General features: G+C 42.3%; 1 protein-coding gene across 1 annotated transcript in view; it reads left to right on the top strand.

The window, feature by feature from the left end:
* LOC124788399 (biogenesis of lysosome-related organelles complex 1 subunit 5) overlaps positions 1 to 16,599 on the top strand; it is a 34,197-nt gene extending 17,598 nt beyond the window's left edge. Inside the window, exons 2-4 of the mRNA XM_047255668.1 lie at positions 3,384 to 3,466; positions 16,152 to 16,340; positions 16,432 to 16,599. Of these exons, the coding sequence (XP_047111624.1) occupies positions 3,384 to 3,466; positions 16,152 to 16,340; positions 16,432 to 16,599 (440 nt within the window). The remainder of the gene's footprint in view (positions 1 to 3,383; positions 3,467 to 16,151; positions 16,341 to 16,431) is intronic.
* The last annotated feature ends 1 nt before the right edge of the window (position 16,600 follows it).

The raw sequence follows: 16,600 nt of genomic DNA, 5'->3' as shown, positions 1-16,600 counted from the left end.
GACAACACAGTTGTTCACAATCTGCACTTGACAAAATTGTAGAACTGTTTAACCAAAAATCGAACTGACTCTTTAGTAGTTTTGTTTTGCAAATTTTCTGTGGTGTGTATTAATTATACTTGTTTTTATGGAATGTGTTAAATTAATGTTTAAAACTGATTTATATACTGGTATAAAAAAATTAGTTCTGGGGCTTAATGAGCAAAATATTTCACTTTTCAATCTTCTGAAAGTGCTAAAATAATACCTTTTGAAATGTATTCTTACTCATCAAAATGCAAGATCCAGAAATTAAACAATATAGCTTTGAAAGCTTAAAACATGATCTTTCCAGCTGTGACAAGAAAAAAGGATTGAACAAGACACAGTTGAGATATAGCGTCCTTCCTCCTCCCTCCCCCTCCCCCTCCCCCACCAAAAAAAGTACCCTAAAATTTACATGTTGAAAATTTTGACCAGCTTTGAAGGTGCATATATTTTCATGTAGACATTCAAATTTGATTCATATGTAGACATCCACAAGCAAATGATCAAATGTTTTCTAGAACTTCTAAAAAAAAAAAGACTAGAAAACTTGGCACATTTGCATCTTCATATGTATTGCGAAAATGAGTAGCGTCTTTTCAGGAGCCTCCAAAAATTCAACCACTTAAGATACTGGGCTGAAATTTGGTATACAACCATCAGAGACCATATAGAACCCTCATACCAAATTTCTTTAGATTTGGATATGGTCAAGTGGGGATCCCTGGTGGACTGTGTTCCAGCAAAATTTTCTCTAATGAAGCTAGCATTTGAAATGATGGAGGGAGTAAATAATTGAATTGGTAATAATATATTTTTTCAAATTACACACTCAAATGCAAATGCTAAGCTCAGCAGCATCATTTCGTCCTTCTATTTGGGAACACTAAAATTTACTATCACTCCGTTTTGAAAACAATCACATGCAAATTAAGTTGTCAAAGAGAGAGTTTTGTCGGCATGCATAACACTATTTACAGAAGTAACAGACTGAACGGAAAAGCAGATGCAGCAGAATAATCATTAGAGTGAAACTGAGTGGGAGAGAATAAATATTTAATGACGACTTCATGAATTTTGGTATCAAAGTGGTTCTTGTGTCTCTAATTTTCAAGGAAAATAAGAAGGCAATAAATTCAGTGGTCTATGGGTATGGAAATACAGACAGCATACGATAGATTGCATATGCTTTGCCTTAGTGAGCCTAAATTTCTAATGCAAAATGGCTTATCTGCATTATGTGATACTATGTATGTTCTAATATGCCACAGTATCACATATCACACACTTTATCTCTATTAGGATACCTTCAGCTTGCCACCCAGGTAGCTGGATTACTAAGTGGCTTGATAATTTTGTGAACTTTCTGGAGCCATCTGGTGTTAATCCTTTTGTGCTAATACTTGGTCATCTATCACCCCATTCCACACACATAATGCAAATTCATATATGGAATTCATTGAACTGTTTAAAACACATTGTTCCCAAGAAATATAAGAGTGGGGTCAGAGAGAAATGAACACAGTGCATGGAATGCTATCCTTGGGCTTCTGAGGAATATTAACTTGAAAAAACGCTTTTGTATGCTCGGACTGCACTTCTCTTGCATAGTAAGTGTAGAAAATGTTCAAGGGGCAACAACGAAGAGAAAATTATTTTAGGGTGTACTTGTTCTCATGTTGGTCAATATTAAGTGTTGTTTCTGACAGTCTCATATTGGGACACAATTTCTATTTAGAAGCAGATTGACTATCACATAGATTTTCAGTTAACAAACATACAGTTACTTCAAATGTTGTAAAATAAAGTGGAGTAATGTTTCACATTGCATATGAGGCTAATATGATGCCCACCCACCATTGGCATCAATTACTGTCCTCACCTGACGAGGCATGGTGGTGGCAGTCAGTCTCTGGTAATGTTACATCGTTCGTGAGACTGCCATGTGTCCAGCGCTAGGTCACACAGTTTGTCAAGTGTGTGTAGGGCTCGTGTGGGCCAGGGTGGGTTCATGTGATGCTTCATTTTGGCCCACATATTTTCATTGTCCCTCAAGACCATCATTTAAACAGGCCAGTCGATGAGGTTGACACCAGTCTGTTGCGGAAACCACAGCTGAACAGACTAATGTGAACAGGCGAGTGGTCGTCTTGGAACTGAATTGCTCCATTGGGATAACGCACTGTCAGACTAGGCACCGTAACTTGTTTCATCGGTGTACACACAGATTCATGGTGAGATAACCATAAGCTCAATGAAATATCTCTGATCCACCTGATGACATCCAGCACAAAACAGTGATGTGGTCGACATGCCAATCTTGCGCCCTGTGCAATGCATCGTAACTTGCTCCCAGTGACCCATAGACCATCACCAGACCCTCATTTACTGTGCTAAATATTGACTCATCTGAAAGATAATGTGGTACCAGTTGTGGTCTACATTCAGTCAATGCAAAAAAGCCTATAAAGTTTGTGATCCTTGGGGAGGGACTCTTTATTAGCAGCCCAATGGACTCCATGGTGAGCATTTGTAAGCAGTTGTGAATGGTTTACAAGCAGCCAGTGAAATTGGTCTTCATGATTCTCTTCGTTGAATAGCTTTTAAAAATGGATGTTCCAAAGAAGTGTTAACAAACACATTGTCTTGTGGAGTTGTTAACACATCTTTCCTAAGTCCAACACTCAGTCAGCCAGTTACCCCTATCTTGCTCAATCATTTCAGCCACTTATGGGCACAGTGAGGCTACAGGTACGTGTGCACTGAAACCATTGTATTAGATGAGTACCAGGACACTGTCTCATGGTCTACATATGGTGAGTCATTCTGGCAATAAATGACTATTTGATATATCCAATCTGTGGCACAGTGTTATCGTGTTCAGCATACCTCAGCTGCATTTGTGTTAAGCTTGTAACACATCAGCAAACAATAAAATGTTATAAAAGAAAGTATGGTGTCTAGGAGATGAGAATCTTAATTACTTTGGAATTCCAAAGGCCCTGCTGTTGCCATGTAATTGTACAGATTTGCTGCAGGAGGAGGACTGATTTCCTTTTTGTACTATTCATTATTCCATCCTGGATTTTTCATAGTTTGATCTTACATTTAGTTTCTATGAATAAGAAGTGAAATGTAATGTTCACCTCAATAGAAGAGACTGAAAGTATATTACAGAATAATCATGAACTTGAATGTGGCTGAACTAAATATTCATATTGGATATTAAATTTGGCAGATTTGTTTCTTGCAGTTTGTGTTGAGTACTGTAGCAAATAAACATTACAAAGTATGCTGAAACATGTGAATTACTGTTTTGTTCATATGTGAGGTCTGTTATTTTGAATTTCATTTTCCAGACACGGGGGAGCTATGGACACGCTTGTTTGATCATAGGCCTTTTTTAAATGGAGAGATCAAATTTGTTCTGAGAGAATTTGAAGTAAGTTTTCACATGCTTTTACCTATGTCATTTTACTATTTTCGGATTTTCTGTGTTAGTAACAGTTTGCTCAACTATCATTCATGAAATGTTAGCAGTATGTTTAAGTAAAAGTATGGGAAGAATAGAGTACATAGCAAGTGTAATATTTTAAAAGTTACTAATGTTAAATACGTGAGAAGTGATCAATGCGTAAAGCATAGCTTTCATGTTTTTAATAGCTTACTTGCTGTTCAGAGCTTGCCTGACAGCTGACATGTCCCTTATCTTCTTTTGTTACCTTTACATTTGCAACATTTTATATTAAGCCTAAAATAAAAATGTAGTAGTGTTATAAAAGACTGTTGCTTAATATATTCTGAAGCAAGCTACAGCAACCAGAATAAAGCTGAACATTCTCAAACAATAAGAGATGGATTGAATCAAGTTGTTCCTTTCTCAAATTGCTCAGAATGCTGCAGTAGAATACGAAAGAGGCACGAGATTCAAGCTACTAATAATAATTAATCAACAGCTAAGGTTCCAATTCTTTGTACTCGCATTTCCCCCTAACAAAGGAATTATCATGAAGTTTAAGAAGCTAAACAGTGGAAAATCCAGGGAGGATGTGTGTGGGAGTTGCGTTTGTGAAGTGCGGGTGGGCATTTGCGGGGGTGGGCGTTTGCGGGGGTGGGCGTTTGCGGGGGTGGGCGTTTGCGGGGGTGGGCGTTTGCGGGGGTGGGCGTTTGCGGGGGTGGGCGTTTGCGGGGGTGGGCGTTTGCGGGGGTGGGCGTTTGCGGGGGTGGGCGTTTGCGGGGGTGGGCGTTTGCGGGGGTGGGCGTTTGCGGGGGTGGGCGTTTGCGGGGGTGGGCGTTTGCGGGGGTGGGCGTTTGCGGGGGTGGGCGTTTGCGGGGGTGGGCGTTTGCGGGGGTGGGCGTTTGCGGGGGTGGGCGTTTGCGGGGGTGGGCGTTTGCGGGGGTGGGCGTTTGCGGGGGTGGGCGTTTGCGGGGGTGGGCGTTTGCGGGGGTGGGCGTTTGCGGGGGTGGGCGTTTGCGGGGGTGGGCGTTTGCGGGGGTGGGCGTTTGCGGGGGTGGGCGTTTGCGGGGGTGGGCGTTTGCGGGGGTGGGCGTTTGCGGGGGTGGGCGTTTGCGGGGGTGGGCGTTTGCGGGGGTGGGCGTTTGCGGGGGTGGGCGTTTGCGGGGGTGGGCGTTTGCGGGGGTGGGCGTTTGCGGGGGTGGGCGTTTGCGGGGGTGGGCGTTTGCGGGGGTGGGCGTTTGCGGGGGTGGGCGTTTGCGGGGGTGGGCGTTTGTTTGACAGTCTTACTGTTGTGCCTATTTGGGACTCAGCATATCTCCTGTATGTTGAGTTTAAAAAGCTTAATATTTCATATAGTAAGGAAAGTTCTGGTAGAATGCAAATAATTTAGAAGTAAAGGAGACCAGTCACTGCATATCAAAGGTGTTGAGTTGTTGTCAGGCACACACAGAAGAAGAGGCATTGGGAAGGGTAGCTCTTGGCTTGAAGGAAGGCAGCAGGTTTGCTGGGGAGGAATTTAGGAGGCAGGGGTGCCGGGTGCAAGGGGTAGGCATGTGGTGCACTTGTACGGGTGCCTGTGGGGTGTCGTTCATGATAAACATTACATGGAGGTGTGGATAAGGATGGGGTGACAGGACAGAGGAAGAGGACACTGTTGGGTGGAGGGTGTGATGTCAATGGGTTAGTAAATGTTGAGGCCAGGAGGGTTATGGAAGCAAATGAATTGCTGCAAGGATAAGTCCCAGCTTTAGTCAGCAGCATTTTCCATCAATCATACATGCAACAAGTAATTTGGTTATATTGTAAACATGTTTTCTCAGTAGAAATGTGTGTATTTAGAACATATATGAATGGCTTTTATGGTAGTCTTGAACTTGGATTAAATTCAATATTTGAACCCATCCAGAAACTCATGTTTGAATAAGACAAGTTAACAAACTAAAATGATGTTAATTTGTTTTTAAAACCAATTTATCTATCAGTATCTTCAATTCACAGGGGCGATTGTCAAATATTTTTAATAGTTGAATACTTTGGCATGCTTTTCAATAAAAATAGTTAATTGTAGACTATGATAGTTTTTGCACATCTGTGATTATACAGACAATTTCATGTATTTCTCTTTTTCTGTTTCGTGATACTTAGATGCATTTTTTTATATATCATGGTTGTCATAACTATAGCTGGCAGCTGGTGCTATGTCTCAACTTGCTGAAATGTTGATCACAAAGTTATGTTAATCAATGTACAAACCATTTTGTTCCTTGACAAACATCCCAGTTTCCCTTCTTACTATAACTTTCCATTCTGTATTTTTTTCCTCTTAGAATTTTTATTTTATGAAATGATGGATGAGCATTGTGATTGTTTGCGAACGCTTGTCAATAAAAATAGTTAATTGTAGACTATGATAGTTGTTGCACAGATGTGATTATACGGACAATTTCATGTATTTCTCTTTTTCTGTTTCGTGATACTTAGATGCATTTTTTTTATATTTCATGGTTGTCATATTGAACACTTTTCATTATGACGGAATTATTAGAGCTGAAATAAGTACATTTTAAAGTGAGTTAAGTTATATATCATACCTTATATACTGTCAAGAGACTCTGTACATTCCTTCTAAAGCTGTCTGGTCTGTCCTGGTCTGTTGTTAATTCATCTGATAGCTTAGTAAATATTTGAAATTGGGTTCTGTCATGATATGTAGTTCATCTTTGTTGTATTCCACATTTTTGAGTAATACTTGTTCAACTGGTTGGATTTACTAAAACACAGTAGTTATGAGTCAGTGCAAATTGTGGCATCTTTAAACTACAAAATTTAACATTGATCACCTTTCTTTGATGGTGCTGTGGAGTGGAATTAATTCACTGACTGACATGAAAAACGCAACACTCAATAAATGATGTAATTATTGTGTAATTGTCTATTTAATCAAAGTGAAGCACTTCAACAAATTTTTTTTAGACATAATACATTGTTGGTACAGCTTTGCGAACAAGCAATGGGGTGTTGATTGTTTATTGCACTACCCTCAATTATTGTTTCCTGCGCAGCCTGGAAAACACACTACTGAATGTGAGCAAATAATGTTTTCCCACTCTTGTGCATTTATTGTTGTACCCTGAATTGTTCCCCTTTCAATCACGTGTTTGTAGAATCTTTTTGTATGATGTTGTAATCAGCTTTCTGCATTAAACATGCCGTGAAGTCCTGGACAAGCTGCAAAAGCTGTTGCTTTGATGGAAGATGGCTGCAGCATCCATTATGTTGCAGAAGTGTTGACAACTATTCATTTGTGGAACTGTACAAAGGCACAGGGAAACTGGAGGCTTTGCAAGGAGGGCAATACAGGCTTGAGAAGAGCAACATCAGAGAGATGACTGCTTCTTACAACTTAAAGTTCTCCGCAACCATCACACCACCCCTACTGCAGTACGAAATCAACTCCACCAGCTTCGAGAGGTCAGTGTTAGTGATAGTACCATTTGAACAGAACTGGAAGAAGCCAATCATCAGTCCAGAAGACTTGCTACAGGTCTGGAACTCACCAGAGACCATTGCACAGCTCTAGAATGTTTCACAAGGGAACATCTTGGCTGGACAGTATAACAATGGGATCAAGTGTTGTTCACTGAGTCGTGATTTGTCCTCCAATCACTTGACAGAAGAGAGAGGGTCTAGAGAAGGCCAGGGGAAAGGTATTCCCCTTGCACAATATCATCCAGGTCGCCTTTTCAGGGTGGATCTGTGATGGTGTGAACAGAAATCAATACAGCTGCAAGGATGGATTTGGTCTTCGTGGAGCATGGGAGCCTTACCACACATCGGTATGTGGAGGAAGTTGTTTCTTTCGCTCCATTTATTGGTTATGATTTTACAGTAATGCATGACAATGCATGCCCACGTATTGCGAGAATTGTGGAAGAGTTCTTAGATGAGCAAGGATTCATGTTATGGGTTGGCCTGCTTGAAGCCCTGATTTGAATCCCATTGAGCACGTTTGGGACCAGCCGGGGAGAAGAGCCTGTCAGCACTATCCAGATAACCTACAGGACCTACAGAATGCCCTCCTGGAAGAGTGGGATATGATTCATCAATAAGACATTTCCACATTAATCTGAACATGCCTGAAAGGTTGAATGCCTTCATTGGTGCAAGAGGTGGCACTACATGCTTTTGAAGATGCTGACAGGTCTCCTCAGTCGTCTCTGAGGTCTTTGAAGGAAAGTGTGAAGTGTGTAACTTCAAGACAGACATGCATAACCTTTATGAGCTTATTCAGAATTCCCTCGAATGTTCATCTCTGGCTTGATTTGCTAAATTTGTTTATAATCATCTTTTGTTTTTCATTATTGGATACTTAGATGGGACCGTACCATAATATTCCATCATAATATAGCAGATTAGTGTCATTAAATTGTCACAAATTTAAAATAAATTTCAGTTTTTGTAAGAAATTGAAGTGTGGTGTTTTTTGTGCCAGTCAGTGTATAAGGGGCATTCAAATGAAACCTGGTCACTAGTGTTAAGTAACAGTAATTATTTTATTAACTCAAAAATGTTGTTACACACAGTACACATCCTAAAAAATGGTCGCCAAAACTGTTGGCACATTTATCCCATTGCGACACTAGCCGGTCGATTGCATCCTTCAAGAAACTAGTTGGCTGCTGTTGGCTCCACGTCTGGACCCAGTCACACACTTTGTTGTATGTTGCGAATCGATGCCCGTGAAGAGCTTGTTTTAGAGGTCCAAACACATGAGTCACACAGTGACAGATCGGGACTGTACGGTGGATGGAAATTCAGCATTTCCCACTGAAACTGCTGCAATGTTGTCTTTACCGCATTGGCCGTGTGTGGGCGAGCATTATCATGCAGGAGGATAACACCATTGGACAACCTTCCTCGGCGTTTAGACTTGATTGCTTGTCTAAGGTTCCGTAAAGTGGCTTGATAACGCTGGGCATTGATGGTGGTTCTCCGTTCCAGGAATTTGACAAGCAGTGGGCCTTTGTGATTAAAAAAAAAGGACATCTTGACCTTACCAGAAATGGTGTGTACAGTCTTTGATTTCTTTGGAGGTGGTGAAGTCGCATGTTTCCACTGCTTGCTCTGATGCACGCTTTTTGGTTCAAAATGATGACAATACGGGAAAGACTGGCTGCGTTCCTCCTCATGATAATGTTGTAGATGACACAGACATCACCATTCGGGTATTGCAGTGTTCGGCGGTCAGTTGGTGGGGAACCCACTACCCGCAGATTTATTTGAAAGTTCAATTGATGATGCATTATGGTGTGGGCGGTGCCCACGCTAGTACCAATGGATCTTGTCCACGGTGATTCTACAGTTGTCAAAGACTAAAGCATTCACCTCTGCAACCATTTCTGATAAGCCAGTCCAGGACAAGCATTGTCTTCCAGTGACACGTGCCTTTCAAGGAATCGTTTGTACCATTCCACAACACTTGAACGAATCACTGTACTCACCGTACACAGCCTTCATCCGTTAGTACATTTCATGGCCTCCAACTCCCTCTGCCACCAAAAATCGAATCACTACTTGTTGTTCCTGCTTACTCACCTGCATGTTCGGTACTGGACGATAACTTGAGTGACCACCTTCTCTTCAGTGTGAAACCACACTGGCACTATGCATCATCAAACAGTGCACATGTCAGTCTCTACCACTAGATGGTGACACCATATCCGCAGTTACATGGTGCCACCTTATGTGTAAGGCAGAGGTAGATGAACTGACCAGTTTCATTTGAATGAACCTCATATTTTGTTTTTCCTGCAGGAAACTGTCAGAATGTGTTGATACTCCTGGAAAACCACCATGGCTTGCCAGCAGACAACTCTGCCCTGCAGATAACTTGAAGTCTGTCAATGTAGCCATCTTATACTTTGTGCTACAATATAGATAGAAGTTTTAAGTTAAAAGTACTATTCAGCAGATGGAGAGTATTCATTAAAATTTCATAAAGTATTCTTAGAGATTTCGCAATTATCAAACAATTGCAGATTAATGTGAGGTCTGGTTGAATTACAGGACAAGTTGGAAAATAAGGAAAAGAATGGCCATACACACACACACACACACACACACACACACACACACACACACACACACCCACTCACTCACTACAAAGTAGAGGAGAGGTTAGTGACAAAAGCAAAACAGTAAAATGAATAAAAAAGTAAATTAAATTTTTAAATATAAAACTAGAGTAAAAGCACATTCACATATTGTCTGCACGTACGTTTTACACACTTTCAACTGTGTTACATTTTGAACTTTTTTCAATTTTCCCTGTACAATACAGGTAAAACTGTCTCACTTAGGGTTTGCGTTCACAATGAACAGAAATAACTTGGCCTCAGAGTGCTAATTCCTCTCTTACAGATGGACGTACTGTTAGGTTTGGAGGAGTGTGCTTTCGTTTCCTATGTCGACCCTTCACTAACAACTGTACAATTGACAATCAGTTGTACAGAGCATTAGCATCCGCGTTGTCACTGTGATTGTTGTACCTTAATGAAGTATGCCTAAGTAACAATGCACATTTTACAACATTGGCTGACCATTGTTGCATGAACTGTAGTTAGTTGTGCAGTAACATCAGTACTGTTGAGAGTCCACCCGTGACACATTAATTTTAAAGTTTTGTATTTATGAACAATGAGTGGTCGGAGTAAGAGAAAATTTGTGCATGTGAATGTGAAACTGGAGGCTTTGATAAGACAAGACAAAAGAGAAACATAAAAAAATGCTGCTGAGTATGGACAGTTGGAGATTGATGTAGAAACAGACAAAATTGAGGAGTTTTCGTCAAACAATTGTTCTATTTTGCATTTCAATGGAAGTCAGTGAAGAAATCTGTGTATAAAAAATGAGGGAGGCTTTGTTCATTTAGTTCACTCAACAGATACCAAATGGAAATCCAATTTCAGTTCTTGTTCTGCAAGAAAAAGCTGTATTTTGTAGAAATGAGTTAAAGGAAGGCAAGGGAAGATTTTATTGCAAGTACAGGATGGTTGGGTAGGTGAAAGAAGCGATGCAATGTAAGGCAGCTTGAAATTCGTGGTGGAAAAACCTTCTGCAGTTTCTCAAACTGTTACACAATTTTGTGAGAAATTAAGAAAAAATATACAAGAAGAAATTCTTACTCCTGATAAAGTGTGCAACTGTGATTAAACAGAACTAAATTATAAAATGCTTCTCTCTAAAATTTGAGCCTTGAAAGAAAAAAAGGCTGCCCCGGGCTACAAAAAATGTAAAGAGAGGTTAACAGTTCTTGCTGCATTGAATGCAAGTGGAGATCATAAACCGAAGCTGCTGGTAATAGGGAAGTATGCTAAGTATAGAACTGTAAAAATATCACTGCTTCTGCACTGCCAGTTAAATATGTCTGCCAAAACTCTGCTTGGATCAACAAAAATATTTTTAAGAAGAGGGTTTTTGAAGTTTCTGTTTCAGAAACCAAAAGCTACCTAAAGCAAAAAGTGCTTGGCTTCCAAAGCAATCTCAATGCTTGGCAATGCTGGTTCACACCCTGATGAGGAAGAAGTACTATATGACAGTATTCACACATTGTTCTTACCCCCTAATGTGATGAGTTTAATACAGGCTATGGACCAAGGTGTTATATATATAAAAAAATCATTGTTTGCTTCGGATGCTTCTACACACAACAAAAGGTGAAGGAACCATCAGAGAATTTCTAAAAATAGCTATAATACAAGACAGTTTATTGGATAGCCTATTCATGGTCTGAGATAAAGGTGCACAAAAAAGTCTTGGAACCAGATTTTACAAAATGAAATGGATACCTACTGTACAGTCGAAGATGGCCTTCCATTGGCAGAACTGAAGAAAAAGCGGAATTGCCTGAAGAAATTGTACCAGTGATCTTTCACCCTTAGGGGGAAAAAAGGACAGGTATACATTCGCTCGCGCGCGCACACACACATATATCCATCCGCACATACAGACACAAGCATGACATTTGTAAAGGCAAAGAGTTTAGGCAGAGATGTCAGTCGAGGCAGAAGTAAAGAGGCAAAGATGTTGTTGAAAGACAGGTGAGGAATGAGTGGCGGCAACTTGAAATTAGCGGAGGTTGAGGCCTGGTGGATAACGAGAAGAGAGGATATACTGAAGGGCAAGTTCCCATCTCCGGAGTTCTGACAGGTTGGTGTTAGTGGGAAGTATCCAGATAACCCGGACTGTGTAACACTGCGCCAAGATGTGCTGGCCGTGCACCAAGGCATGTTTAGCCAAAGGGTGATCCTCATTACCAACAAACACTGTCTGCCTGTGTCCATTCATGTGAATGGACAGTTTGTTGCTGGTCATTCCCACATAGAAAGCTCCACAGTGTAGGCAGGTCAGTTGGTAAATCACGTGGGTGCTTTCACACGTGGCTCTGCCTTTGATCGTGTACACCTTCTGGGTTACAGGACTGTAGTAGGTGGTGGTGGGAGGGTGCATGGGACAGGTTTTACACCGGGGGCGGTTACAAGGGTAGGAGCCAGAGGGTAAGGAAGGTGGTTTGGGGATTTCATAGGGATGAACTAAGAGGTTACGAAGGTTAGGTGGACGGCGGGCGGAAAGACACTCTTGGTGGAGTGGGGAGGATTTCATGAAGGATGGATCTCATTTCAGGGCAGGATTTCAGGAAGTCGTATCCCTGCGGGAGAGCCACATTCAGAGTCTGATCCAGTCCTGGAAAGTATCCTGTCGCAAGTGGGGCACTTTTGTGATTCTTCTGTGGGAGGTTCTGGGTTTGAGGGGATGAGGAAGTGGCTCTGGATATTTGCTTCTGTACCAGGTTGGGAGGGTAGTTGCGGGATGCGAAAGCTGTTTTCAGGTTGTTGGTGTAGTGGTTCAGGGATTCCGGACTGGAGCAGATTCGTTTGCCACGAAGACCTAGGCTGTAGGGAAGGGACCGTTTGATGTAGAATGGGTGGCAGCTGTCATAATGGAGGTACTGTTGCTTGTTGGTGGGTTTGATGTGGACGGACGTGTGAAGCTGGTCATTGGGCAGATGGAGGTCAACGTCAAGGAAAGTGGCATGGGATTTAGAGTAGGACCAGGTGAATCTGATGGAACCAAGGGAGTTGAGGTTGGAGAGGAAATTCTGGAGTTGTTCGTCACTGAGAGTCCAGATCATGAAGATGTCATCAATAAATCTGTACAAAACTTTGGGTTGGCAGGCCTGAGTAACCAAGAAGGCTTCCTCTAAGCGCCCCATGAATAGGTTGGCATACGAGGGGGCCATCCTGATACCCATGGCTTTTCCCTTTTATTGTTGGTGTGTCTGGCCTTCAAAAGTGAAGAAGTTGTGGGTCAGGATGAAGCTGGCTAAGGTAATGAGGAAAGAGGTTTTAGGTAGGGTGGCAGGTGATCGGCGTGAAAGGAAGTGCTCCATTGCAGCGAGGCCCTGGACGTGCGGAATATTTGTGTATAAGGAAGTGGCATCAATGGTTACGAGGATGGTTTCCGGGGGTAACAGACTGGGTAAGGATTCCAGGCGTTCGAGAAAGCGGTTGGTGTCTTTGATGAAGGATGGGAGACTGCATGTAATGGGTTGAAGGTGTTGATCTACGTAGGCAGAGATACGTTCTGTGGGGGCTTGGTAACCAGCTACAATGGGGCGGCTGGGATGATTGGGTTTGTGAATTTTTGGAAGAAGGTAGAAGGTAGGAGTGCGGGGTGTTGGTGGGGTCAGGAGGTTGATGGAGTCAGGTGAAGGATTTTGTAGGGGGCCTAAGGTTCTGAGGATTCCTTGAAGCCGCATACTCCCGACGATCAAGTACCACGGTCATCGGGAGTATGTGGCTGAGGGACTGCGTCAGCTTTCAGACAACACCACATACAAAGTTTGCCAAGGTACTCCCATTCCTGATGTCCAGGCGGAGCTTCAAGGAATCCTCAGAACCTTAGGCCCCCTACAAAACATTTCACCTGACTCCATCAACCTCCTGACCCCACCGACAACCTGCACCTCTACCTTCCACCTTCTTCCTAAAATTCACAAACCCAATCATTCCGGCCGCCCCATTGTAGCTGGTTACCAAGCCCCCACAGAACGTATCTCTGCCTACGTAGATCAACACCATCAACCCATTACATGCAGTCTCCCATCCTTCATCAAAGACACCAACCACTTTCTTGAACGCCTGGAATCCTTACCCAATGTGTTACCCCCGGAAACCATCCTTGTAACCATTGATGCCACTTCCTTATACACAAATATTCCGCACGTCCAGGGCCTCGCTGCGATGGAGCACTTCCTTTCACGCCGATCACCTGCCACCCTACCTAAAACCTCTTTCCTCATTACCTTAGCCAGCTTCATCCTGACCCACAACTTCTTCACTTTCGAAGCCCAGACATACCAACAATTAAAGGGAACAGCCATGGGTACTAGGATGGCCCCCTCGTACGCCAACCTATTCGTGGGTCGCTTAGAGGAAGCCTTCTTGGTTACCCAGGCCTGCCAACCCAAAGTTTTGTACAGATTTATTGATGACATCTTCATGATCTGGACTCACAGTGAAGAAGAACTCCAGAATTTCCTCTCCAACCTCAGCTCCTTTGGTTCCATCTGATTCACCTGGTCCTACTCCAAATCCCATGCCACTTTCCTTGACGTTGACCTCCATCTGTCCAATGGCCAGCTTCACACGTCCGTCCACATCAAACCCACCAACAAGCAACAGTACCTCCATTATGACAGCTGCCACCCATTCCACATCAAACGGTCCCTTCCCTACAGCCTAGGTCTTCGTGGGAAACGAATCTGCTCCAGTCTGGAATCCCTGAACCACTACACCAACAACCTGAAAACAGCTTTCACATCCTTCAGCTACCCTCCCGACCTGGTACAGAAGCAAATATCCAGAGCCACTTCCTCATCCCCTCAAACCCAGAACCTCCCACAGAAGAACCACAAAAGTGCCCCACTTGTGACAGGATACTTTCCGGGACTGGATCAGACTCTGAATGTGGCTCTCCAGTGGGGATACGACTTCCTAAAATCCTGCCCTGAAATGAGATCCATCCTTCATGAAATCCTCCCCACTCCACCAAGAGTGTCTTTCCGCCCGCCGTCCACCTAACCTTCGTAACCTCTTAGTTCATCCCTATGAAATCCCCAAACCACCTTCCCTACCCTCTGGCTCCTACACTTGTAACCGCCCCCGGTGTAAAACTTGTCCCATGCACCCTCCCACCACCACCTACTCCAGTCCTGTAAGCCAGAAGGTGTACACGATCAAAGGCAGAGCCACGTGTGAAAGCACCCACGTGATTTACCAACTGACCTGCCTACACTGTGGAGCTTTCTATGTGAGAATGACCAGCAAAAAACTGTCCATTCGCATGAATGGACACAGGCAGACAGTGTTTGTTGGTAATGCGGATCACCCTGTGGCTAAACATGCCTTGGTGCACGGCCAGCACATCTTGGCACAGTGTTACACCGTCCGGGTTATCTGGATACTTCCCACTAACACCAACCTGACAGAACTCCGGAGATGGGAACTTGCCCTTCAGTATATCCTCTCTTCTCGTTATCCGCCAGGCCTCAACCTCCGCTAATTTCAAGTTGCCGCCCCTCATACCTCACCTGTCTTTCAACATCATCTTTGCCTCTTTACTTCTGCCTCGACTGACATCTCTGCCCAAACTCTTTGCCTTTACAAATGTCGTCTGTGTGTGTGTGTGTGTGTGTGTGTGTGTGTGTGTGTGTGTGTGTGTGTGTGTGTGTGTACCTGCCCTTTTTTCCCCCTAAGGTAAGTCTTTCTGTTCCCGGGATTGGAATGACTCCTTACCCTCTCCCTTAAAACACACATCCGTTTGTCTTTCCCTATCCTTCCCTCTTTCCTGATGAAGCAATCGTTGGTTGCGAAAGCTTGAATTTTGTGTGAATGTTTGTGTGTCTATTGACCTGCCAGCGCTTTTGTTTGGTAAGTCTCATCATCTTTGTTTTTATATATGACCATGGACAGTTTCTTTAAAATGTGACTTATATTTTTGCAACTTGAAAATGTGTGCCCATTTGTCTACATATGACCTGGGTACATACTATATTTTTTTATTTATTTTTCTATGATTATTGTTCTTATTTAACATTTATTCATGATTTACCCATTGATTTAGTGATATTTCCATATTATCTGATTATTTTTTTTTTTGTAATTTGATGTAGCCTCAGCCCCAATTAGCTTGAATTACTGGAGCTGTACTGTGTATTTTAGTATCCAGGCGACTTCTAAAATAACATAATGCTGTCACATTATGTGCTTTCATTTTGCCATGGGTAACATTATATAGTCTCCACTTTGTTCTAGTCTGTGTGTTGTTTGTGACAGTCTTTAGACTTGGAGTTCAGGGTGGTGCTGTCTTTGTTTTGTCATTAGAAGTTGGGTCTGTTTCATTTTTGACCTCAGCTGTAAATTGATTTTGTTTCTGGAAGCTCAGAAGTTCAGGTTCATCTTTATTGTGTACTGAAAATGTATTCTATCTTCAAATTACCTTGGAATTACTTCTTAGTATCATCTTTAGACTTTGAGTTGTTAAGAATTGTCAGTTGTTTTTTCTTGCATTTTTATGTTTTTCTGAAACATCCCTGTTTTTTTATTTTCAGGAGAAGAGATCAGATGGGGAAGTAGAAAAGCTGTTCAAAATACTTGAGTGTGTATCAGAGATTAAAGACACTCAGATTGAGAGAGTAAAATTAGCTTCTGATATTCATTTACCGAATCTGAATGGGAACCTGGAAGTAGCCGTGAGCATGTGTAATCGGATTCTTGAGAAAGAACAAAAACATCGTTCGGTTAGTGGCTACTACTGACTTAGCTTATTTTATTAATTTTAAGTAACTGAATGCTAGTTGTTAATATTTTTCTGTTTCCACTTGTCTTCAGGATACAACATTGGAAGCTAAGAGGGAAATTCGAAAGGCTGAATGGGAAAATTTTATAGAAGATATGGCTCAAAAATGTGCTAAAGTTGATACAACTTTCCAAGAAAAAGAACAAGAACTGAAGGACTTTTACTTAGACCTTGAGAAGAAGCTTCACATAACAAAATAAG

The sequence above is a fragment of the Schistocerca piceifrons genome, chromosome 1 (assembly GCF_021461385.2).
Source record: "Schistocerca piceifrons isolate TAMUIC-IGC-003096 chromosome 1, iqSchPice1.1, whole genome shotgun sequence".
NCBI classification, from domain to species: domain Eukaryota; kingdom Metazoa; phylum Arthropoda; class Insecta; order Orthoptera; family Acrididae; genus Schistocerca; species Schistocerca piceifrons.
The sequence above is the reverse complement of the archived record's forward strand: the minus strand, read 5'-3'. Positions and strand labels throughout refer to the sequence as shown.